At 37.8% G+C, this 25,794-nt stretch overlaps 1 protein-coding gene across 6 annotated transcripts in view; it reads right to left on the bottom strand.

The window, feature by feature from the left end:
• The window catches only part of Marf1 (meiosis regulator and mRNA stability factor 1-like protein), an 818,555-nt gene that overhangs the window by 487,230 nt on the left and 305,531 nt on the right, over nucleotides 1-25,794 (bottom strand). For all 6 annotated transcript variants that reach the window (XM_067150043.2, XM_067150047.2, XM_067150048.2 and 3 more), the window contains exons 10-11: nucleotides 13,196-13,398; nucleotides 12,929-13,111 (exon numbers count right to left, since the gene is read on the bottom strand). In XM_067150043.2, the coding sequence (XP_067006144.2) occupies nucleotides 12,929-13,111; nucleotides 13,196-13,398 (386 nt within the window). The remainder of the gene's footprint in view (nucleotides 1-12,928; nucleotides 13,112-13,195; nucleotides 13,399-25,794) is intronic.

The following is a 25,794-nucleotide window of genomic DNA, read 5'->3' as shown; positions in this document are numbered from 1 at the left end:
CCTTCATTCACTCCCACAACCATAAAACAAAATTCTCTTCACCCACAATCGCACAAACAAGCCTCATTTTACAGTTTAGTGTACAGAGCGTTAAAAATTCCCATGTCAACCGTCAATTTAAAAAAAGAAATAAGTACCATAAAAGAAATAGCTGTTTTCAATGGATACAATCCCTCAATCATACAGAAAATAATCAATAAAGTGAAATTGAAAATGGCCACAAACCTCTCCCCAATAAAAATTAATAAGCCTAAATATGCATCATTCACCTACATTAACCCCATTATACATCAAATCGCTACCCCTTTTAAAAAACATGATGTTAGGGTAGCCTATAAGACCCATAATTCTAATCAAAAGCTATTTTTCAACCACAATAAGATAAACTCGGACAACAATAAATTTTCGGACTCTGGCATTTATAGACTGAAATGTGCTGAATGTAACAGTTCATATATTGGTCAAACTGGTAGGAGCTTTGCAATTAGATATGCAGAACATTTCAATGCCCAAAAGCACAATAAACACTCAGCCATGAGCATCCATATGAAAGACACCGGACATAGCTTTACCACAATCGAACAGGATCTCCAAATTTTAAAAAGACTAGATAAAGGCAGGCTCATGACCGAGTTCGAAAATTTATACATTTTTTTGGACCAAAAATATAATAAGAATAAGAATTTAAATGATCCAATAGACAATCGAAGCCCTCTTTACGAACAATTAATATTTTCGCTCAATAGTTTAAATCTGAAAGACAAAAGACCTGTTAACATCCTCAAAACAAGCTCTCCAAGCACCCCCACTAAGCCGCTCAACTCATCACGCCCCTATTCTCCCTCCAATACACACAACTCCTCCCCAAGCGCCAATCACATACCCACAGCGCCGCCTTCTCAAATCCACTCCCCTCCTCTAAGACGTCACACGTACAACACGAGGAGCAGGACATTAGCGACAGAAAGTGCTCCACAAACCTCCTAACAATTAGGCAACAGCTCAACAGCTTTCAAGGTAAATTTTTAACTTTCACATTTTTCATTTCTCAATGATTTCCCGTTTCTTTTGCTTTTTCCGTCATTTCACTTAACTAATTAAGACAAATCCTCCATTTTCAGATTTCCCTCACATGTAGGACAGCTCAAACACCGATTGCACTGCACAACATTTTCGACCGTTGCCCATTCAACCAACAACTGACTTTCCCACACTTCAACAACAAAATATACGCAAATTTTTAGTCAACTAGGAAGAACCTAATGATGTTTTTAACTATCTTCATTTGAAGCTGGTATTGTTTTAACTCTGTCTTAGCACAGCCTCAGTTTATAATCAACAAAAGCTGTTCACTTGCACTGTGCACTCCATTCAAATAGAGAGTGACCAACGGAGTTTGACTACCTCAAGAATCCTAGGGCGAATTATTTTGGTTGGAGCCAAATTACAAATAGACAAATTGGAATGTTTTACCTCATCAATTTTAACAATTAGAAATAAGTGTACAGTAATTATAAATTGTGTTTTATTTTGCCAACATTTGTATATACTACGCAGAACTACCATCGAACTCAATATCATACGGACTTTGATTACTTCCATTTTTATACTGTGCATATGATAACCTCATTTTAATATTAAGAAACCACTAGCGTATTTTACTATGTGTAACTAGTCTGTTGTTATTTCGTTTTGGATAGGACTTTGTACGTGTTTTTAATGTATTCTTTCTTACATATATTGCTCATAATTTCCAACCAGACGTCTGGTTTAATTTTGAGGTGCTTTGATATGACTGATGATGCCCCACATGGAGGGCGAAACATGTCTCCATTTTAACGATGTTTAACTAAAAATGTTAACATCCAGTAATGTATTGAATAGGTTGGAGTCCAATAAATTCTTTTATATTATTATTATTATGTTAACTGAGTACGGCAAATGTTTCTAAAACTGTATTATTATTTCTTTTGTTACAATTATTTTCTAAGAAACTATGCAATGGTTCTTAATGAGCATTTAATGGTCTGCCTATTAAACCAGTAATTCTTTATTAATTTTTTATTTTGTATTTATTTATTTCACCATTTTAGAGTGTTCTTGTATGATGTTGTTGTTGTCTGTTAGGTCATCAGCCCAGAGGCTGGTTGGATCCTCAAATAGCACCACCAAAGGTTATGCGGTTATAAGGAAACCGCAAAAACCAACGGCAGCACCAAAATGAAGCGTACTAGGCAAGACGAGGAGTGAGGTAGTTTGCCATTGCTTTCCTCACTGGCTCAGAAAGTGCTATTGCAGCATGACTGACCCTATGAGCAACACCTTTCATAACACTCAGATGCACTAGTCGTGCTCTGAATGTCATTACTCAGCACCACCCATACCCCAGCAGCTTCCATACTGTCACAGCCATGGATGTTGACTGGGACTTTGGTGGAAGCTACACTTTGTTCTGGCCTGTGCCAAGAGATGGATGCAAAAGTACTGTATCCATCAAGAAATGACAGCAGGCAACCTTGTATGATGTCAGTGATAAAATGATTTAAAGATAGTCTTGAATGGCAAGGACTGTGCAGTAGTTCATTCCACATTCCAGACTTTTAAGGCTGTGATTACCTCCCGTGGGATTCATTAAGCACTAACATAAAATGTGTAAATGTTGTCCACATGTTAACTAAGTAGGGTGAATAGGGAGGAATGTTTAAAAATTGAATGGTTTCATCATCTTTTCTTGCAGTGTAAATTTCAACTGCTTCTTTTATATTCTAAGATTTTTATATATTTTATTTTTGATGTGCAATATTTTTAGATCTGTGTTGATGTCTGTGAAATGATGTGAACTGTCATATGTGCTCTCCGAAGGCTGAATGTCTATTGTACCTTATTACCTGATCACCTTTTTGTGTTCTGTCTTGTGTAAAAATTACATTTTGTCTGGCCTATATGTGGCAGTGCAGTTAGGTCCCTGGCATTCGAGTCCATAGACACCTGGCTTAGAGAAATGTTTGATAAATTTCCAAGTTCACTGAAAATATTTAAGGAAAAGCTAGGTAAACAATTATAAATAAATGTAAATATGAGGTAAACAATTGATAGAGAAACTGTCACTGGGCAACCGCCCTAATTGAAGATCATCGATGTTTGATTGATCGGGACTTTTTTGTTCAAGTTGCATTTGCTGATGCGCTTTTGTATTACAAGTTGTCCATTTCACGACCGTATCGATGTTTAATCAAGAAGTAAGTATAAATAACCACCTAATCGATACTTTATTAATGCCTCAGGCAAAATTGAATAAAATTAAAACTTACAGGACATGTTTCGACCACTTAGTATAAATAAAGGCTACTTTTGGACCTTGTTTCTTGAAAATGTTAGCTCTTTACTATGTGCTCTTGTTAATGTAATTGAGAACAACATATTTTTCCCATTCCTGTTTGGTTTCTCGGGTGGTGGCGTTTTGTTTACTTGATAGTTTCTGTACCATGAACGCAGGGTGGTTGTTTTCTTTCACAATTTGTGTAATTATTTGTATTTCTTCTTTGAAAAATGTTGTGTTCATTAGTATAAAAGTAGCTCCGTGTATCATTGTATTCAGTCTTGCTACTTTTTGTGAGTAATCGATTTGTTGTCAATAGTGTGCAATATCTGAGTGGAATTTCTGTACAAGTATCTCACCTTGCCATTATTCCTATTGATTGTGATGTCTAAAAGGGTTATTTTCTTGTTAGTTTCTGGTTCCATTATGAACCTCATTGACTTGTGTAAAGAATTTACTGCATTTAATAATTGTTGCACATTTGTGACATTATCGTATATTAATAACATGTCATCTACAAATCTACTCAATTTTTCTAAATAACTTTGAAAACATTTTCTTAACCGACCAGCATTCCAAAGGACTCTTCCAATGGAGCAGATCTGTACTTTTAAACATAACAATCAGTAGGAGTAATGAGAAGCTGTGATACAATATACACAGAAAGCCCACTCGGACACTGCACTCTACTGACAATGAATCGAACTACCTTTACACAAAGTAGCAGGACTGAATACATAGGTACACGGAGCTACAGTAGAAGTCCGCTATAGCGAGTACGGCATATAACGAGAACTCCGTTATAGTGACGACTTTTTTCTGTCCCTTCAAAATTCCTATATTATCCTGTGTATCGTCCTTCGGTTACAGCGAGAACCCTATCATCCAAGACGATTTTGTATTGATTAGGTGGTCTAATAAATAACTTAATGTTATTATTTCAACCCTATCACTGGCGCAACCATTATTACGAGCAATTAAGCGGGCGCGATTTTTTCCGTTACCGATATTTATGCACCCTAGCGATGATATTGCATGCGATCGATTACCTTCGGCATCGTTTCCTCGCTATGTGCACTAGCCATTTCCCTCGTCGACATTCGAAGGCGATGTCGGAGTCGATTAGTAATTTCCGTCGACAGCTGTTCCGTAAAGAAAATTCGAAATGAAAGAACATATTTTCGTAATAAATCCATAAATAACGTGTCCGATAACGGTTGTTAACTCGTTAAAAATTAAGGCTGACTAAATGACCGCTTAATTTTGAGGCTAAATACTGCAATTAAGTAAGAATGGGATACACCTCGAGATATGGCAGAGTGCTTAATTGATTTCATAGGTTAGTTTGTATTTTGTCGCTTCTGGTTAAATTGCAGAAAAGCTATTATGAAAATTTATAGCGAGAAAAGTATTTCTCTACCAGAGTTTGATATGTGTTTTCATCGTACGTATAGTACGGTTAAGTAAGGATACATGACGCTGTTTGAATAAGAAAACTGAAACGATTGCAACAAAATGTGATCGATCATATTCGATACGGTACGGTATAGTTTTCTCACTTTGTGCATTTGCGAGGTCTCTCGTTGACATTCAAAGGCGATGTTGGAGTTGATTAGTAATACCCATCGACTGCTGTTCTCTAAAGAAAATTTGAGATGAAAGAGGATAACACGTTTTCGCAATAAATGCGTAAATAACGTGGCCGATAATAGGTGTTAACTCGTAAAAATAAAGACTGAATAAACGATATCTTAATTTTAACGTTATATATGGAAATTAAGTAAGAATGTCATACACCTCAAGATATGGCAGAGTGCATCACTGATTTCGGAGGATATTTCGTATCTTCTCGCATCTAGTTATGGCTATTTACATGTAAATTTTTCGTGAGGAGGTTATTTCTCTACATGCGTTTCAAATATGTTTTCATGACAGGCTACATATACAGTTAGGTTCGGTAACGCTGTTTGAAGAAGAAAGCTGAGGTGTTTGCCAAAGAAATCTCTGGAGTGATACCGTATTTCTCCGAATCCAAGACCTTTTTTTTTCTCAGAATCTCATGCGAAAACTCAAGGGTTGTTGCATTCGCGGCCTAACAGCAAGTTAATGGATATCACTGGCAACTACCGCGGTAACCACACTGCTTAGTAAAATTAAGGTTTATAGACAGCAGGAATATTTTCGTGAAGGATAGTCGTATTATAAAGATACATGGAAAATGTATTGTCGGCAAATTTTCAACGGGTTCTAGTCGATATTATGATGCCAATTTTAAGTTAATGTTTATTAAACACTCGGAAATGTAGAATAATTGTGCAGCCGCAAGAAAATACGGCATAGGCCTAACTAAAGCCAGTATTTGGCATTAGCGTGAAGACAAAGAGCTAAAACAAAATGCGTACTGTACAAAAAATGCATTCAGTGGTCCACAACAAGGACACTTTAAAGAAGTCGATGATTAAATTGTGAGGTATGTGCACGAAAAATGCAAGGGAGGTTGGCCATACCGTGACGCAATAAACTTGTTCGTTGACTTTCAATGTTCGCGATTCGGCCTATACATCGCTAGCCGTTGAATTTAGCCGCACCCGACGAGCGAGACGTGCGTGTAGTGGTAGCCGGTTATATCTGATGCTGCGTAAAAGTAACAGTTTTATAGACAGCAAGAATAATTTCCTGATGGTTCGTTGTATTGTAGAGACGCATGGAATAGGTATTGCCGGAAAATTTTCAACGAGTTCTCTTCGGTATTATGATGCCAATGTTAAGTTAATGGTCCTCAAACCTGCAAAAATAAAGAATAATCGTGCAGCCACGAAAAAGAATGAAATACGGTGTGACGAAAGTCAATGTTAGTCGTCTAAAAATAGTCAAAAAATGCATAGGCCTGTACGATTTTACAAACTTCTTTCTGAGCCTGATTTAAATTTTTTGAAGGAAAAAGTGAGGTTCATCTTGGATTCGGAGAAATACGGAACTATATTTTTTTCAGAATGAAATTAAAGATACACTTTCACGTAGTATCGGATTACAAAAAAATAACAAACAAGTACGTCGTAGTGTGGATATCATCTGCGGAAACGCAAGTTTTGAACAAAACTATTGCCTGTTCATACCGATTTTGAAGTGCATGAACGGGTTTCCGACTTTTATACATAAATCTGATATAACGACAATCCATTATAGCGAGTAAATTTTTCGCAGTTATGAATTCTCGCTATAACAGACTTCTACTGTATTTCTATACCAATGAGAACAGATTTCAAAGAAGAGATACAAATAATTAAATAGCGGGAGGAAACGACTACCCTCCAGGCACGGTAGAGAAACTATTAAATAAACAAAGGAAGACCCCCCAAAAAACCACACAGGATAGGAATAAATACATTGTACTCAACTGCATTAACAAGAAAACATACAAAATAGGTAACATTTTCAAAAAATAAGGTCTAAAAGTAGTTTTTAGGACGAACAACAAACTACAAAAACGCATAACCAAATGCAACCTGAATAAAAGAAACCCGTTCTCCAAGTTGAGAGTACGGACAAGTGCCATGAACTTAACTGCAATGCTACATGAATAGTCCAAACAAGACAATTTCTACACAAAATACAAAGAAGATAACGTGATAAGATACAACAGACATTCAGCCTTCAGAGAACACATAATATATTACAGTTCACACCATTTCACAGGCATCAACACATATCCAAAAATCTTGCACATTGAAAATAAAAGTTAAGTATTTAAATATAACAGCAGCATTCAAAATTTACATCGCAAAAAACTAAAACAAAACAAAAAATAAACCAACCTGAATGAATATACAACTTTTAACCCCCCCGCCCTATTCACCCCACTTAATATCTGGATGACATTTACACTTCTTGCATTAGTGCTAAGTGAGTCCCACAGGAGGTAATCTGATTTCAAGGTCTGGAATGTGGATTAGGATATTCTTATTTGTATTAAGTTCTGTGAACTTACGCACCATCCTAGCCACTTAAGACTATCTTTCAATAGATTATCCTTTACCACTAAATATAAGACGAATTAAACATAAATTTACTGGTATAATAGGTAGACCATTAAATACGCATTAAAGAACCCTTGCATAGTTTTAAAAAAAAGAATTGTATGAATAATAATAATAATAATAATAATAATAATAATAATAATAATAATAATAATAATAATAATAATAATAATAATGGTAATAATATCAACAACAACAATACCGGAAGGTACACCCCTACGCCGCACCTTTAAATCTTGCACCAATAAAACCTCCTCTATAGGAGAAACGCTGAACTTAAAACTAGACCTCCTTTAACTTTTCCTCAGAAGATGTCACTACCTTAACTTTGTGATTATGAAGTTGCCAGTACTGTGTGTATTTCAACTTGTTTTGTTTTACGTTCTTCAAGAAGTATAGACATTCTCTCATAGATGTATCTACTAAAAAACTATGATCATGCACCCTGGTGCAAAGTGAAGGAACTTTTTAGAAGAAATTTTGTACTCATAAGTTTTTTTCTTTACTAAATACAATACTAATACAAAGAATATAACGTGATAAGATACAACAGACATTCAGGCTTCAGAGAACACATAATATATTACAGTTCACACTGTTTCACAGGCAATATTTGTGGGTTGGCAATATTTAGCTTTTCCTTCCGCCAGTTTTGAATCTAGCCAATCCAGAATTTCTGTAATTAATTTCCTACAAATCACAGGCTTCTTCGATTTGGTGTGTAACTTTAAGCTAGCCAATTAAATTGAGAGGGTATGGCTGTTTCATTCATGAAAGGTCTTGAACTTCCCACGAGGGTTTATAAACTGCTGATTTTCATGTCTCTTGGCCACTTGATCAACATCTAAGTGTGTGAATGTAAAGCAGGAGGCGGGAGGCACCTCTTTCATCAGGCAGCAGGTCTTCAGCAAGGTAATAGCCTTTTAACATCTTTATTTCTTGCTAGCTCAGCAGTTTAAAACACGGGAAAGGTCCAAAACCTTTACAATGTAACCTACTCTTCTAAACATGTAATTCTCTGCCGGTTTATGTAAAAACTTCATAAAATCTGTAACTGTAATTCAGGGATAGAGAGTGATTTACCCTCTTGAGCTCCCCTTCATTGTGGTTTGAGGTGACAGTTTTGGTAACTGATTTTCTTCTCTTCCTTAGTGTTTTAAAATTTCTTTCTTATACGGGTCACCTCCATAGTTTGAGAATAGCCCCTGTTTCATCGGCCTTGTGCTCGTTACGTTTTAGGAAGCTACACAGAGGAGTGCAAGTATCCGCCTCCTTCCTTTTTTGTTTGGACCATTTATTTAACGGTTATTTCTTTTACTCGAAGGCCCTGTAGGTTGGGTACGAGATACCCCCGTTTCAACTTGTAAGCTGGGCCATGGAAGGCCAGAAAATGTAAGATATTTTTGGTATTGCCTTGACTAGGCTTGAAAAACTGAGAGAGTGTCTGCTCTTTTCAAGTATTGTAAAAGTGCCTCTAGGAGGCTTGACATTGTAAATTACAGAGCTAGTGCTCCATGTATTGAGGGGTGTTCTGCCCTTACATAATATGGTGATCTTTGTAAAAATTAGTGCGAAGCTCAGGAATGGTTAAATGTGGACTTAAAGCACAAGTTCTGTTTATACCAACTATCTTGTCTTAACTAGACTTGTCTTTTGCTACTAGTACCTGTGATTTTGTTACTTGTTGTAATTTTTACAAAAGAAAAAAATATATATAACCCGTGTTAAAATTTTAAATTGACTCCGTAGTTAGACCCATTCATCCCGGCACCTTCTTTCACCTCTGCTGATCCACCAACCTCGGTAACAATAACAACAAGAATAATAATAATAGGGAAAGTACAGTATGTCACTGACCTGATCAGGGTGGGGAAGTGATTTAAGAGAGAGAGGGCAGTGAACTGACAGCCGTTTGGATTCGAGCCACTGAAGGAGCAACGGTTTTTCCAACGCCACGCAGTGTATGCTGGAGTTTAAACAAGGCAGGGCTTCCTAGATACATTCCAAATTTCAAATTCATATGTGTTTGGAGAGAGAGAAACAAGTATTTCTCAATATTTAGTGTGACTTGGCAGAATCTGATGATTATTATTTATTACATAGTGCGTATTTTCATTCCTTGTTTAAAAATATGCTTTTTTTACGGCTATGTTATAGTGTAATATTTATATTTCGCAATTTTTACTCTAAGCTTTTAATGTTCAAAGATCGAACATTGCTGTCTACTGGCTATGGGTACATAGATGCAATGCGCAAGTATACTTGCAAGACCGTAGGTCGGTAATGTCTGAGGTTAAGCCAGAGGTACTCCCGAAGCCTGTGGCCCACGTAAAATAAACGGTGGTTGATACGTGTGGATGTTGATGGGGCAGAAGGAGTACCTCCGGTTATAGGGCTGTTTTGTCACCTGTTATGTATTTAAAAAAGCATCACCGGTGTATGTTTGATTGACTGTACAGTTGAAGGTGTGCCTAAAACTACCTGTCAACATTCTCTATCCATCTAGACTGATGAAATGTTATATGTTGCCTACTGGTACACTACGCAGTAGAGGGTTAAAATAATCACCACCACGGAATGGTCAGCGTACTGGCCTTCGGTTCAGAGGGCCGGAGTACAATTCCCGGCTGAGCCAGATTTTAATTGCATCCGTTAATTCCTTTAGATCGGGGGGGGGGCTATGGGTTTCTATTCATGTTCATGCGCATCTTCAAGTATATACAACACATTATACGAGAAACAACCACAGAAACACGCAATAGTGAATATATATCCCTCCACATAGAGATGATGTTAGGAAAAGCATATGGCTGCAAAACTAGGCTAAGTCCATACAAAGTCTTGTGACAGGCAATTAGGAAAAGGCTAGAAAGAAGAGGGGAGAGTAGTTGTTAAATAGTCCTCTCAGAGGCTGTGTGGATCCTCAAACAAAGTATTGCTTTATAACTTTTTAAATTTTTAAGACATAGCAAAAGGCACAGCTAACACAATGCTCGTTTGGAGGTTTATGAAGGAGGCATTTAATATTTTAAAATTACATTCTTAATTATTATGATTATTCAATCAATTTAACAAAAATATTTCCAATGAGTGTAGTGCATTTCTATACATACACTCACTATTGCGAGTTTCTGTGGGTTTTTTCTCGTGTGATGTGTACAGCTTCTTATTCCTCTTCTTCGGTACCATTTAGCATCCTACATGCAGCCAATCTTCCCAAACTCTACAGGGGAACTTGCCTTCAGATGAATTCCTTGAGATGACAACCCTGAGTTGGGAGACGATCTATTTGACTTCAGAAGAAATGTAGGAACACTTCTAGCAATCCTGACTTTACGTCTGATCTTACAGGATCGAATTAAGAAGGACAAGCCCACGTACATGGCATTAGTAGATCTAGAAAAGGCATTCAATAATGTTGATTGAACCGAACTATTTAAGATTGTGAAGATGATTGGGATCAGATACCGAGAACGAAGAATTATCTACAATCTGTGAAAAATCAGTCTGCAGTGATAAAAATCGAGGGCTTTGAAAAAGAAGCAGCAATCCAGAAAGGAGCGAGGCAAGGCTGCAGTCTGTTTCCCCTCCTTTTCAATGTTTACATAGAACAGGCAGTAAAGGAAATCAAAAGAGGAATTTGGAAAGGAAATCATTCCAAGGACAGGAAATCAAAACCTTGAGATTTACCGCGGATATTGTTATTTCATCTGAGACTGCAGAAAGATTGAGAAATTGCTGCATGGTATGGATGAAGTCTTGGGTAAGGAGTACAAGATGAAAATAGACAAGTTCAAAACAAAAGTAATGGAGTGCAGTCGAATGAAGGCAGGTGATGCAGGAAATATTAGATTAGGAAATGAGGTCTTCATGGAAACAGATGAATGCTGTTACTTGGGTAGTAAAATAACAATGGTAGGAGGACATAAAATGCAGACTAGCACAAGCAAGGAAGAGCTTTAAGAAAAATCTGCTCACTTCAAACATTGATATAAGAATTAGAAAGAGGTTTCTGAAGACTTTCATCTGGAGCGTGGCATTGTATGGAAGTTGCCAATGGACGATAACTAGCTCAGAGAGAAAGAGAATATAAGCCTTTGAAATGTGGTGTTACAGAAGAATGCTGAAAGTGAGATGGATAGACTGAATCACGAATGAAGAGATACTGAATCAATTTGGTGAGAGGAGATTGATTTGGCTAAATTTGACGAGAAGAAGAGACAGAATGATAGGCCCCGCGGTGTAGGGGGCAACAGGTCCACCTGTCCCCAGAGGCTCTGGGTTCGATACCCGGCCGGGTCAAAGGTTTTTAATTGTAAATGATCCCTGGCCTGGGAACTGCGCGTTTGTGTAGTCCTTAACGTTCCTCTCCTCACATTCAACACTCTACACTTCCGCAATTCCAATTGCACGCAGGTTTATATAATATGGCGCAAGTTTTGGCAAAAGATCCCTAGGGGTCGATGCCACAAAAAAATACACCCAGTACTTGTTCAGTTGGTTTTTGAAGGAGGTGTAGGCAGTAGGAATGGTAGGGATAGACCAAGGTATGAATTTGACAAGCAGATTAGAGCAGATGTAGGATGCAATAGTTACGTAGAAATGAAGAGGTTAGCACAGGATAAGGTGGCATGGCGAGCTGCATCATACTAGTCTGTGGACTGATGACTCAAACATCACTGAAAAACGGCAACTCGCGTTCCTTTTACAAGGCATGACAACATTTTCAGGGATACAAAAAATTTGATCATACTAAGCAGTAATGTTGATAAACTTAACCATAATAGGTATTATGTTTGATCCTGTATTGACTTGTTTGAATCTATTAAAGACTTGAAAATAGTTTTTACTTGAGTCCGCCTTGTCAGTACCCCTTATAACGATAGAAAACTATTTATTTACCATACATGTTTCGGGAAAATCATCCTCTTTCAGTGATGACAAGCAAATTCTGATATCCCACTGCATCTCCACTTAACTGAAAAGAAAATATTTGTATTAGGTCTCTTCCTTTTATTCACTGTAAATTTAATTAGAAGTTACCGGGCTACTTACTACAGGCGATGACAGATGATATTCCCGAAACATGGTAAAATAAATAGTTTTCTATCATTATAAAGTGTACTGACAAGGCGGACTCAAGTAAAAATATTTTAAATAGTTCTTTAATAGACTAAGCAGTAATAGCGAAAATTTTTGACATGGTGAGGTACCTTTGTACGGATTTAATATGATATGAACTGGGCCTTCATATTCATGACGTGCTACATGAGAAAACTTCTTAATAAGGAACGCAGTAAAACAAGGATTATATTGTAATGAACATGATCATAGTAAGACACAGTAACAAGTCACAGGTTGAATGTTTTCAACACTGATCATAAATCTCATATTTATCATACATAATATTCCCAAGCTAGGCTACAGATCGTGTATGAAGGAACCTTATGAGTACAGCAGAAATAATAGATAAATGGAGCCATTTGTATGTTTACATTTCCTCAGTGTTAACTCAGATCTTTGAAGTAAATTTCATAACATTCATAACACAGAACAATGCAAGGATTAATACCTCAGATTCCTCGGAATCACCATCATATGGCAAAGTAAGTGGGCTAGTGGAAGGGATCGACACTGGAGTAGGTGTGCGACTTCTTAATTTCGAGGAGCCATTGCCCATAAGAGGTTCATTGCTTGAAGGAGAAACTACAAAGGATGACTGCAAATTCTGATTTCCCAATGCATCTCCACTTAACTGAAAAAAAAAAAAAAACAGTATTTGGTTAAATTCTTCCTTTTAATCATTGTAAATTTAATGAAAAGTTACCAAGCTACTTACTACAGGCGACCACGTGAAGTCTTCACACCTCCCTCCTCCTCCTACTCCACTTCTCTTACATGGTAGAGTTGCAAGATTTAGTGAAGCAAGTGTCATTGGAGAAGATGGACGATTGTACTGTTTTGGGATTGGTTTATAAATGTGCGAATTTGACGTAATATTAACTGCAGCAGCCTCTTCTGCCTGTGATAGATGATCCATGCCTAAAAAAAGTAAACTAATAATAATCTGCAGTATAAACTAAGAAAAAGCAGAACTGACCAACAGATGGAAACTTCATATGACGATAATAAACTAAAAACACCATTCTAGTACAGTAAAACCTCGATGAATCTCTATTCAAGGAGGAGGGGGTAAATGACGAGAGATGCAGGAAAATGATAGTGCAGGAACGTAAAATTAGAGGGAAAGCAAAATAATGAATAATGGGTACTATATGTGGACATGTAAATATATTATTATTATTATTATTATTATTATTATTATTATTATTATTATTATTATTATTATTAAAACAACAATAATGGCGTATGGCCTCTGGAGCCGGGTGCAGGTCTTTCAAGTTGTCGCGAGATAGGCGAACTATGAGCGTATAAAAATGCGGCTTTACCTAAGATGAATTCTAATGTTTCATTTGGCACATAAACAGCCCCCAAACCGTTGGAATTAAACAAAGAAAGTTAAAATCCTCAACCTGATTGAGATGCCTTGAACCAAAGGTCAACACGCGCTAACCATTTAGCTCATACTATACATGATGGGATCAAAATATTTTAACGATGCTATAGGCCTACGCGATGAAAATAAAAAAAGGCGACTTTTATGTTGTTTCGTTCCGCTCTTCTTTACACATTTCTTAATAATTGAAAATCTTTAAGTTCAGTTCTGTTATTGTAAAGTAAGGATATATGTGGAAATTACAGCGATAACCTTTATTTAGGAAAATATTCCGTAGATCCTTTGCGAACGATAAATTAGGTAGATACCCTACATGGCGTAGCTTCCGCAGCTCGGCTCAGACGATGTCACAGAGGTTAGAAATTCAAAACAGCGCGCCTCAAACGATGTCACAGCGGCCTGTGCAAGGCTGCCAACTTAGGAATTAGTTACAAGGCTAGGCTATGAGAAAAAATTATTGGTCTGACTTGGTTAGGTCCGGCTTGTAACGAGACTACTGGGCAGAGGACAACAAAGCGGTCAACAGACCTCTAGCATCCCACACACTCCACAAGGTATAAATGATTAATCACCCTGTGACTAGTTAAAACGTATCTAGCACACTGCACAATTTTCTCATTTTCAACGAAGTTAGCAGCCCTAGCCAGGCTATACAAACATAGAAAATGGTGGCAAATATGAATTTTACACTGCCTATGTTTTAATTCTTGTAAATAAGAATACTTCTAGGGGTCAGCTAGTGGGTTGGGAAGAAGCGTTGGCACCAAGAGGCTCGTAGTGAGGTTGCACGTGAATAACCTGCGGACAGCACTCCAGCCTACAAGATCCTTGTTCGAGACTAGCAACTCAGAATCACTTGAACATTCTCGAGTAACAGGTTGCTGCTATTATACGTTAAGAGTAAATAAGAGCTTTGCAGGAGTGGTGAAGATTAAAAAGGAGGACAATCCTATTTACAGGGTATGAACCCATTAGCTTATATTTAGCTTACCTTTTGATAAAGATTATGGGTATATCTAGGTGTATGAAGCCCAAAAGTTTTTGATAGTTTAGGGAATAGTTTAAATCTATTAGATATAATGAAGGTACATAGTTACATGATGTACTGTATCACAGTAATCCTTTTTATCAGGCACTTCATTGTAAAAACCTCATATATGAAAGGTAAGGACAGGTGCAGGGTAGTTATTAGTGTAATAATGGTTAAGGAGTGAAGGATCAACCATCTTGGGGAGTAAATTTTTTTGAAAAGTGCGCAATTTTTGCATTTTTTTATTTTAAAAAACTGTTACATATATTTTTCTTACGTGCAATCTATCAATGCGGGAAAATTGTGGCCAAGGACAAATAATGTTGCGATGATCGATGCGAAAAAACGATAGTTTGAGGAACAATAGATGCAGGGAAATTTAACATTGGTTTATATGGAACATTTTTGGGACTGAATAAATTGAATGATGAATACAGGAAAACGACAGTTCCGGGAACGATGCATTCAGGTTCTACTGATACACGTTCAGAAAATACTAACAGTAAGCAATTATACTTAAAATGGAAATTGCAACACCATGAAGGCATAGGTCATTTGTGTTGATTTTCGAGATATGGAACGATGCTATGTAGGTATGTAAACTGTCAAAGTTTCAGACCCATTGGATTGTTGCTACAGGTCTCCCCACGTGATTGGTCGCGGAGGAATCAACTCCAGTATACGGACTCTGGTGTAGCGTAGTTGACTTGCAGTCTGTGCAGTGAAGTGTTCTCCGTCAAACATGCCTCCACGATAGAGAAGAGCATGCTATTAACAACTATCGCTGTTTGAGAGGGCTTGGGTAATTGGGCTGCATGAGGCTGGATTATCGCGAAGGACTGTCGCTGTACGTGTTGGCCAACAAGCATCTACGGTACAACGTGTATGGTAGCAGTGGTCAAATGATGGTATCCACACTCGTAGACCTGGCACAGGCCCAGCGCGACGGACAACTGAGAGAGGATCGCCGCGTCATTCGGATGGCCCAGATGGAACCCCATGCAACAGCAGCGCAAATTCGAGCAGCTGTGGCACCCCACATTACACAACAAACAGTTCGTAATCGCCTGCGTGCAGCTGGCTTACGAGCCCGTGTCCCTGCAGAAGGTGTTCCATTGAGCCCACAACAGCGACATGTAAGGCTGGCCTGGTATCGAGAAAGGTCGACGTGGGTCGACGAATGGCATAGGGTCGTCTTTAGTGATGAATCGCGCTTGTGTCTTGCCTGCAGTGATCGCCGAAATCGTATGCGCCGACATACCGGGGAGAGGAGCCGCCCAGATCTTACTGTCGAGAGGCACACAGGGCCAACACCAAGCATTATGGTCTGGGGAGCTATTGGCTTTAATGTGAAAATCACAATTAGTGCTTGTTAAGGGCACTATGACTGCCCGACAGTACGTTGATAGGGTACTCAATCGAGTGGTTGTCCCTATGATGGCGAACATTGCTAATGGGATGTTTCAGCAGGACAATGCCCGGGTTCACACTGCACGCATCTCCAGAGAAGCTCTCCACGACATCACAACCTTAGAATGGCCCGCCAGATCCCCGGACCTCAGTCCTATTGAGCATGTGTGGGACATGATGGATCGACAACTGGCCAACCGTCCTCAGCCACCCACAACTCTGGAACAACTGACCCATGTAGTGCAGCAACCATGGGCCACAATTCCTCAGGAAGCGATCCAGGGCCTTATTGACTCCATGCCTCAATGAATTCATCAACATATTGCAGCTCGTGGTGGGCACATCCTGTATTGATTGTTGTTCAAACTTGCGGGCAGACGGACCTGAAAGTGTAATCATCAAATCACAACTGAACACTCGTCCTGCATGTTCAATTGCAGTAATGTAGCACCACTCCTCCTGGGTGTTGCAGTTTCGATTTTCTTCAGTGTATTAGAGCTAGCGATTTCAGGATTTAATGCATCCCCCCCCCCCCCCAGCTCCGTGGCGGAATGGCCAGCATACAGGTCTTTGATTCTGAAGGTCACAGCATCAATTTCCAGCCAGGCCAAGGATTTTAGCTTCAGGGACTGAATGTTTGTGTTTGTCTTAATACACTTTTCTCCATACATACAACACACAACAAAATGCAATAGTGAATAAATCCTCATATATGGGTGGTGTAAGGAAGGGCATCAAGTTATAAAACTGCACCAAATCTAGACACCATTAAACTGGGAATAAGGCCATAATCTGTAAGACTTATAGGCTTCTTAACTACCGTACATAAATGCTCGTGCAATGAATCTTCAATTAAGGAGCTTAATTAGGCCAATTTTAACATTTTGGTTATTTTCAGTTCTTTAAGACTAAGTAGGCTCTTTTGTATTCTTAGATATATCTTTCTTTTGATGTACTCCTTTAAGTTGAGTTTTGAAGAAAAATTATAATTTACTAGGATTTACAAGGAACAAGCTCAAGTAGGAAAATGTATTTTAGGAGACATTGCAACCCATTTTATGGCATACCATCAACGTAATTTTAATTAATAATCTTTATGTCTACTAGGTTACGACGGCAAATCAAAAAGTTACACCCGCTCGCCGTGACAGCACGGTTTGTTACAAGATGTTTCATCCTGTTTTTATTTTTTTATTTTATCAAACTGCAAAATTTTTAGACTGAGAGGTCCGCAACCTCACTATAAGCACTTATTGTTCATTTCTATCCGTATCATTTATTTTCATTTCTTTTCTTCTTAGGTTTAACAAACTTTTGAAATTCAATTATGTATAATATTAACCTTTTTTTTCACTGAATTTGTCTCAACGAGTTATTTATTGCTCCATCGAATGATGGAAATATTGTACTGTGTATTATATTGTTTTTTAATTCAGTCATGTCTTTGTTTTTCATTTGTTCCTTCATTATGTTTTTAGCACATTTTTAGCTTTTATTATGTAAATAACTTTAACCCCCCCCTTATTTCAATGAAGATGACTCAAACGAGTTGAAACGTTTGAATTTTATTACTTCATTTAATGAATGAATTATGTACTGAATAGGAGGATATATTTTTGAAAATGTCCTTTGCAAAGCACGCTGTGTGTCCTGACTGTGGAGAATGCGGAGCAAGCTACAGTAACTGATGATATGTCCGATAGGAAGGTTGGTGTAGTATCCCGTCGTGTTGCGTGTGCAGAGCGGGCTAGGCTCAATGGCGCGTCATATGGATGTTCATTTCAAAATGGAGGTGCGTGCAACAATCAGATATCTATGGGCTAAACGGCTCAATTGCACGGACATTCCATCGTGAAATCACTGCTGTATATGATAAGCGTACAATTTCTCGCCTATGAATTTTAAAGTGGTGAAGCAAAATGACGCCGAATGCATGGAATTCACGGACGAATATCGCAAAGGCATGCCCGCAACATCCAGTACAGTCACAAATGTTGACCGTGTGGATGGGACCATTAGAGAGAATCGGTGCATAACACTGCAGGAAATTGCCAGCATGCTGAACACTTCCTATACCAGTGTGTTCTCCATTGTTCACCAGCACCTTGGATTTCGTAAACTGTGTCAAAGATGGGTCGCACGTCTGCTCACCAATGTTCACAAGGGCCAAAGTTTTCAATCATCACTGGCATTTTTGCAATGGTATTCTGTGGAAAGCAACAAGTTTCTTCAGCGAATCATCATAGGGATGAAACACTAGTCCACCACTTCACCCCCAAAACAAAGTACATTGCTTGAATGGGTGCACACCACATCATCACCACGAAAGAAGGCCAAGGTCCAATTTTCAGCAGGAAAGGTAATGGCAACAGTGTTCTTTAACATGGAGGGTGTGGTGCATGTGTTTATGCTGAAAGGCACGACGAACTTTGCTTCATATCATCAAACATTAAACTGGTTCCGTAAGGCAATTAAAGAAAGGCGGTGGGGAAAATTGAGCGCTGGTGTGATTTTGTTGCACGATAACGCAACACCTCACACAGCCCGCCAAACGTCCGAACTGCTCCAGCCATTCAAGTAGGAAGTATGGCAACATCCCCCATACACGCCAGACTTAGCACGATGCGATTAACATGTGTTCAGTAAGCTGAAAAAGGATCTCTGTGGACGACAATTCCAAAACGACCAATTATGTAAAATTCTGTCGCTGTCACATAATTTAATAATCATAAAGCAATATTCAGACAAGTGATCACACACTATACTATGGAAACGCGACCATATTTTATTCTTAAGGTGACACGGAGGTCCACGAAGACTCCAGTGAGAGCACACACTTTGGATATTACAGACTAATATAACCTAAATCAACCTATGTCATCACAAGTTTTTTAAAGTATATCACTATGTTTTTATCAAATGAAACTCACCCCTTTTAGACAGAGCAACTGTATACAAGCTAAATGTTTTTACGTATGGTACTTGTTAACATAATTCACTAGTTGTAACATAACCTCCGTTCAAGGCTACGACCTTACACCACCTTAATGCGAGGGCTTGTATGCCTGCATGATACCTCTTGACTGGTTGATGTCAGAGCCAACATCGTACTGCATTAATAACTTCCCAAACATCCACATCGTGCTTCCTGCGGAGTGCATCCTTCATTGGACCAAACAGATGGAAGTCAGAAGGGGCGAGATGAATGAGGAAGAAGAGTCCACTGAAGTTTTGAGAGCTCCTGCCGGGTGTGCAGACTTGTGTGAGGTCTTGCGTTGTCAAGGAAACAGACGTTCGTTTGCACTTTAGTGGCTATGAACACGCTGAACTCGTTTCTTCAATTTCCTTAGAGTAGCACAATACACTTCAGAGTTGATTGTTTCACGATGACGGAGGACATCGAACAGAATAATCCCTTCAGAGTCCCAGAATACTGTAGCCATGACTTTACCAGCTGAGGGTACAATTTTAAACCTTTTCTTCATGGGAGAGTTGGTGAGGCACCACTCCATGGATTGCCGTTTTGTTTCCAGTTCAAAGTGATTAATCCATGTTTAGTCGCCTGTGACAATGTTTGACAAGAAATTGTCACCTACAGCCTCATAACAAGCAAGCGATTCCACACTGATTTTTTCTCGTTTGTTCTTTATAGTCTTCCGTTAGAGGTCGAGGAACCTAGAGGGAACAAAGCTTTGAATACTCCAACAGGTGGATAAGTGTGTCAGCACTACCAACAGACGTAAAGTTCAGCAGCAAGGTGTTTGACTGTGATCCGTCGAACACACGTTCCAACTTTGGAGGTGTCACAGCTGTGTGCGTTCAGCTGGCTCGCGGGAGATCGGACAGGTTTTTTTTTTTTTTTTTTTTTTTTTGCTAGGGGCTTTACGTCGCGCCGACACAGACAGGTCTTATGGCGACGATGCGATAGGAAAGGCCTAGGAGTTGGAAGGAAGCGGCCGTGGCCTTAATTAAGGTACAGCCCCAGCATTTGCCTGGTGTGAAAATGGGAAACCACGGAAAACCATTTTCAGGGCTGCCGATAGTGGGATTCGAACCTACTATCTCCCGGATGCAAGCTCACAGCCGCGCGCCTCTACGCGCACGGCCAACTCGGCCGGTGGACAGGTTTGCTTGACCTTGCTGTGATGACACACCCCGCCCAACGACTCACCGTGATTTTGTCCACTGCCAGGTCTCCGCAGACATTCTCCAAGCGCTAATGAATATCTGCAATGCCCTGGTTTCCCACCGAAAGAGACTCAACTGCTCTCTGTCTGGTATGCACCTCCGTAACAGATGCCATTCTAAGGACTAGATATAGCACTGCCACCTATCGGAAATTAATGAATTTCTATGAAACGAAGCGGGAATGTTCAAAGATGTCCCAAAGAAAATACCAATTTTTTAAAACAGACATTGGCTGAGAAATAAAATGTGTTGCATTATATACTGAATGCCCCTCGTAGTATATTTCAGACTGTTCTTAACCTCGTGATTCCTAAAATGATTATTATTTATAAGCTTCATTTTCCGTATTGATTGGATTAAATTTATAGACAAGAAAAGTGTTCCACCAATCAATACTTATTTATTGTGAATGAATTATTACACTAGTACCGGTTTCGGCCTGTCATGGCCATCATCAGCTTAGTACATAACATGTATAGTCATTAGACAAAATTACAAAGATGTTACGTTAGATCATTTGGATGTCTAATGAAGAATGGAAGTAAAATATATTGCAGTATTATGTTAAAATATTTGTGATTAAAAGTGGTGGTGATGGTTACAATAAACTAAAACCTATTTAGTGTATATGGATATGAGTACATTAAACACATTACAACATATAGGCCACAATATAAAACATTTGAAAAATTATAACACAATAAAACATAGTATATATTTTAAAAACGTCTATTAACATTTGGGTTCATGTTGTGTAGCACTCATTCTTCAATCTTCTTGTGGCTGTTGTGCTAATTTAGTTCTATTAGGTGATCGTCGAGAATGTTCTATGGCGGATATACTTTATATTGATGTGTTGTAAGAACTCTTGTCATTAATTATTTTTTTTTTTTTTTTTTTTTTTTTTTTTTTTTTTTTTTTTTTTTTTTTTTTTTTTTTTTTGAAAATTGAGTATTGTGCAATTCAACTATTGAGGTTATATATACTGCAAGACAGGGTTTGGTTTAGAGCAGTTGGTGGCAGCACCTCTTTTGTCTATGCACGTTATGTGGTTGTTATCTGTAAAGATACAAGATCTTCCACATCTCTCTTTCCATGTCCCAAGGTATCAAATAGCTCCTTTTTATCTTTATCTATTCCCACATAGGCATAAAATCTCCCATCATTAACACTTCCTTGCTTTCTATGCACCTCTCTAATTATACCAAAAACTCTCTACACTAACTCTCTGAGGTGCATACACCAGTATGGTTTCGTTATCTATGCCGTTTTAATATATTCATTCAACTTCGCTAATTGGTCAACTAGGGACCATGATAACCTTCACTTTACATTCTGGCATTCGTTCATTTTTCGCTTGGGCCACATCGCCTTCAATAGCTTACTGTATTTAGCACAACGTTCTTCTGACCATTTAGCACCAGTCACCCGTTTTTCGTCCCGGAAAGTCCCAAAAGTCTTGATGGCTTCTCTGAAAAGATTTCGGTCTTGTGCATCTTCTGCTTGTAGGCCCAGTTCTTTAAGATCTTTCTTGACATTAACGTACCATGGCATTGCCATTTTTGGTTTTGAGTCAAATATACTGAAGATATGTTTCATCCACCAAGAGTCGATCATCCGTCGTGTATGACCGTAGAAGCGAACTCTGCCTTTACGCATTGTGTCCCCGTGATCTTCTCTGTCTTAGAGTATACTTCTTACCTGGATTTTCTAATGTAGATGCCATTTTTGTAGTTTGGGCCAAGTATGGTGTGTAGGATGTTTCCTTCTTTCCTCTCTAAATCTGCAAGCAAACATTTCTCAGACAGGATAAGGCATTCAGATGCATACAGCGATACTAGTTTGATGACACTGTTGTAGTGACAAATTTTTCTGTTCAGGGAAAAGCCCTTTTTGTTGTATATGTTGCGGGTGGTTTTGGAAAGTGACTTCCATTTTCTTGATTCTCACTGCTATGGCCTCTTTGTCAAGTCCATTTTGCTGAATCCATTCCCCAAGGTATTTAAATTTACTAACATGGTTTGTCGTTCCATATTTGGTGTTTAGTTGTGCCGTATCATCTTTGATATTCAACATTACTTCTGTCTTTTGAAACGAAATTTGTAAACCTGTTTGTTCTGCTACTTCCTTCCACACATTGATCTGTTCTGTTGCACTTTCGAAATTTTCTGTCACCAGGGCTATATCATCAGCAAACACTAAGCAATCTATTTCCACTCCGTTTTTCTTTGCCCCAATCCTTACGGGTTTGTAATGGTTTCTTTCTTTTCATATATATTATTAGTGGTATTATTTTTATAATTTAATTCCCCAAACAATCAGAGAGAGAAAGATATACATCAAAATATTGAACTGTCATTTAGCTCCAACCAACCTGAATTATATGTATTGCACCGACCCTCGGGGAATTATTTTTCTGCATCATATTGGGCGATCAGTCAAATGCTCTGGCCATTTCCCCTATTATGTCTGTCATGTCTTCGGATCGAATGAACAGATCAATGCAATAAATATATGATGCTAAAATATCGGCAGCTATCCAAATTTGCATACGTCGTGTAAAATTCAACTTATTATGTCAAAATCATTTCAACCGACGTAATTCAATCTCTTCGACTCATTGCAATCGTCAAAATATTCTATTAGTTGCTACGTGACACCTCTCAGGGATTTTTATTACGCATCAATAACAAAAAGAATATATATATTTTACGTAGGGTTCAACCGGGAACCCATTTCTTCATACTTACGATTCACCCACAAATTATTCGTCCGGCAATGTCAATTCTCAATTACTATCTAAAAATCAGTCTTTCAATAGCACGTTAATCATGCAACTTCAACCTAAACTTACCTGCTAAATTAAATAATTTATCCTCAATAATATCCTTTTTTTTATAAATTTGAATTTTATTCATGATCATGAATTAATAGAAAAGAGAAAAAGAAAAAAATATATATATATAACTTTCTATAACAAATATTCATCGTGCTTTCCTTGAAATATTATATCGCCTCTTTAAAAATAATTCGATCATTCTTCCTTCAGAATAAATATCTTAATCGCCTCATGAAAAACACAGAAAATTTTGCCTACTTTCATAAATTGTAGCTGTTACATGAATTAAATTAGTTAATCAAATCAGATGATTGAATAAATGAAAGCAGTTACATGCATTGAATAAATTAGATAAATCAAACAAAATAAACTTTATTTCAATTCTGAATACACTTATTTTCAGTTCCGATATCAATTTCATCTTCATGTATCTTGTAAAAAAAAAATATTTATAACATCGGCAATGTCAGCCAAGTTCCAAAGCAATAGCTCTATTCAGCTATATTAATTATCTTCCATCAAGAAAAAAATATATATATATATATATATCTCAACATTTTATCATGTCATTAATATGTAAATGTAACCATCTCGTATTCTAATATCTCCAGTAGGTACTATATAATAGCAATGATATACTATCAATGTAACTGACGTGCCTCAAATTCGCATCCGGGTCCGAATAATATTTCATAACATCCCTAGGAATACAGCTGCTGACGTATTTCATTTGCTTATGGCCGAGAATAAAACTTTAGAAGACATTTCTCCCTTTAAATTATGGCTCCATCCATAAATATCAAATAACATTCATTACCCCGTTTGAAATTTTCCAAGAAGACATCAAGTTTTATCCTTACTTATACTTCATTTATAGATTGTATTTTGAAGACAGTTTCGGTTAGCCTACCACTACACTATGTTACGTAACGTCGTATAATCACATGTATCTAACCCAAAAGCATCACATTTCATTCTAACAGTCATGCCGCACATATCAAATAATGTTAATGGGTAGTAACAAGTCACAATTACTACCAACAACTTTCAAATATGGATACACCCTTCCATATATCATTTGGAAGTATCATATTATCACGCCATACTCAAATTCACATGTATCTCAACGAATACTCATATCTATATTCTCCACAACATATTTCTCATAACCTTATCTACCAATCACTTTCCCCGCGGCATAACATTTCAACATACCACACTGAAACTACGACGTTGCATAATTGGGTTAGTTTTCAGTCATATCACCAAATATATGCGTTACTATGAAAAAATAAATACATATTTGAGTAACGTGAGCTCATATTACTCACATGTCATTGTGGTGAATCGGCAACCAAGTCTTAATAACACGTAAACTATTATCTTCTTACTGTTTTACGGTTAAAGTTTACCGTATTAAATACGTCGTTTCATTTTAGCACAAGAAGAAAATCACCTTAAATCTCTGCATATATGATTGTAAACATTCCTACGTATTGGCATTGATTATACATTATTGAAGAATACCTACGTCCACACGTATCAATGAACCACATTAAACTCTTTGTGAAGATATTGCCGATTGGAATTTTCTCGCGAAGACATGAATAACAACTTTCGCACTACAAATTCACAGCTTAATTTATATATTACTTCTAACATTTCTAACTACTACCCATAAAAGAATATCGGAACTTAGCTGTCATTTGCCGATGTTGCTAGACTGGACTAGGTTTCCATGTAATCATCCATGGCCTGCGGGCTGGCACTGGACATCTACTGGGTCATGATTATGCACTGGAATGCATGTTTGGGATAGCAGGCTCGGGGTAGCAGCATCGGCAGGGCGGCTTCCGTCAGGTTGTCAGATCCATCTCTAGTTTAGCTCCTCATGATGACAGTGATGAGTACATGCGACATAATATTGAACATTGTCATTAGGATCAGGAACATAGTCTTCTGCAATATATTATTCAGGATCTAATTCGTAACTTTTTCTACAAGTAATCCAAATCAGAACTTCAACGATAGAATCTAGTGACAAGACTTTAAGAATATAATCTAGTCAGCTCTTAATTTCACTGTCATTAATATCTTCAGTGTAAATATATTATTATCTCGTTTAATGCAATACACGAAGTTTGAATTGGCTACCGACGAAGTCTTTAAACTTCTCTCTTGATTTTAATTACTTAATCTGTTCGGTATTACGCTAGATTTTGGTGTGATCCTTTAAGATTCGCTTGAAGTACTAATTCTTCAGCTAATTCTTTCTTCTGTATACGATGGTTTCTTCAGCGTAGAAAATCTCGTCACGTTGCAGTGAAAATTTTTATTGTCCAACTCGATTTTTTAACAATCCCAAAAGCATATTCTTTTTTTTTTTTTAATCACGGCCGCATTGATTCTGCCGGTCCGCACATCTAACTCCCGAAACCATGGCCTCTCTGCATC

Source organism: Anabrus simplex, chromosome 6 (assembly GCF_040414725.1).
Source record: "Anabrus simplex isolate iqAnaSimp1 chromosome 6, ASM4041472v1, whole genome shotgun sequence".
NCBI lineage: Eukaryota > Metazoa > Arthropoda > Insecta > Orthoptera > Tettigoniidae > Anabrus > Anabrus simplex.
Note: the sequence above shows the minus strand (reverse complement) of the source record. Positions and strands in the feature narration are given on the sequence as shown.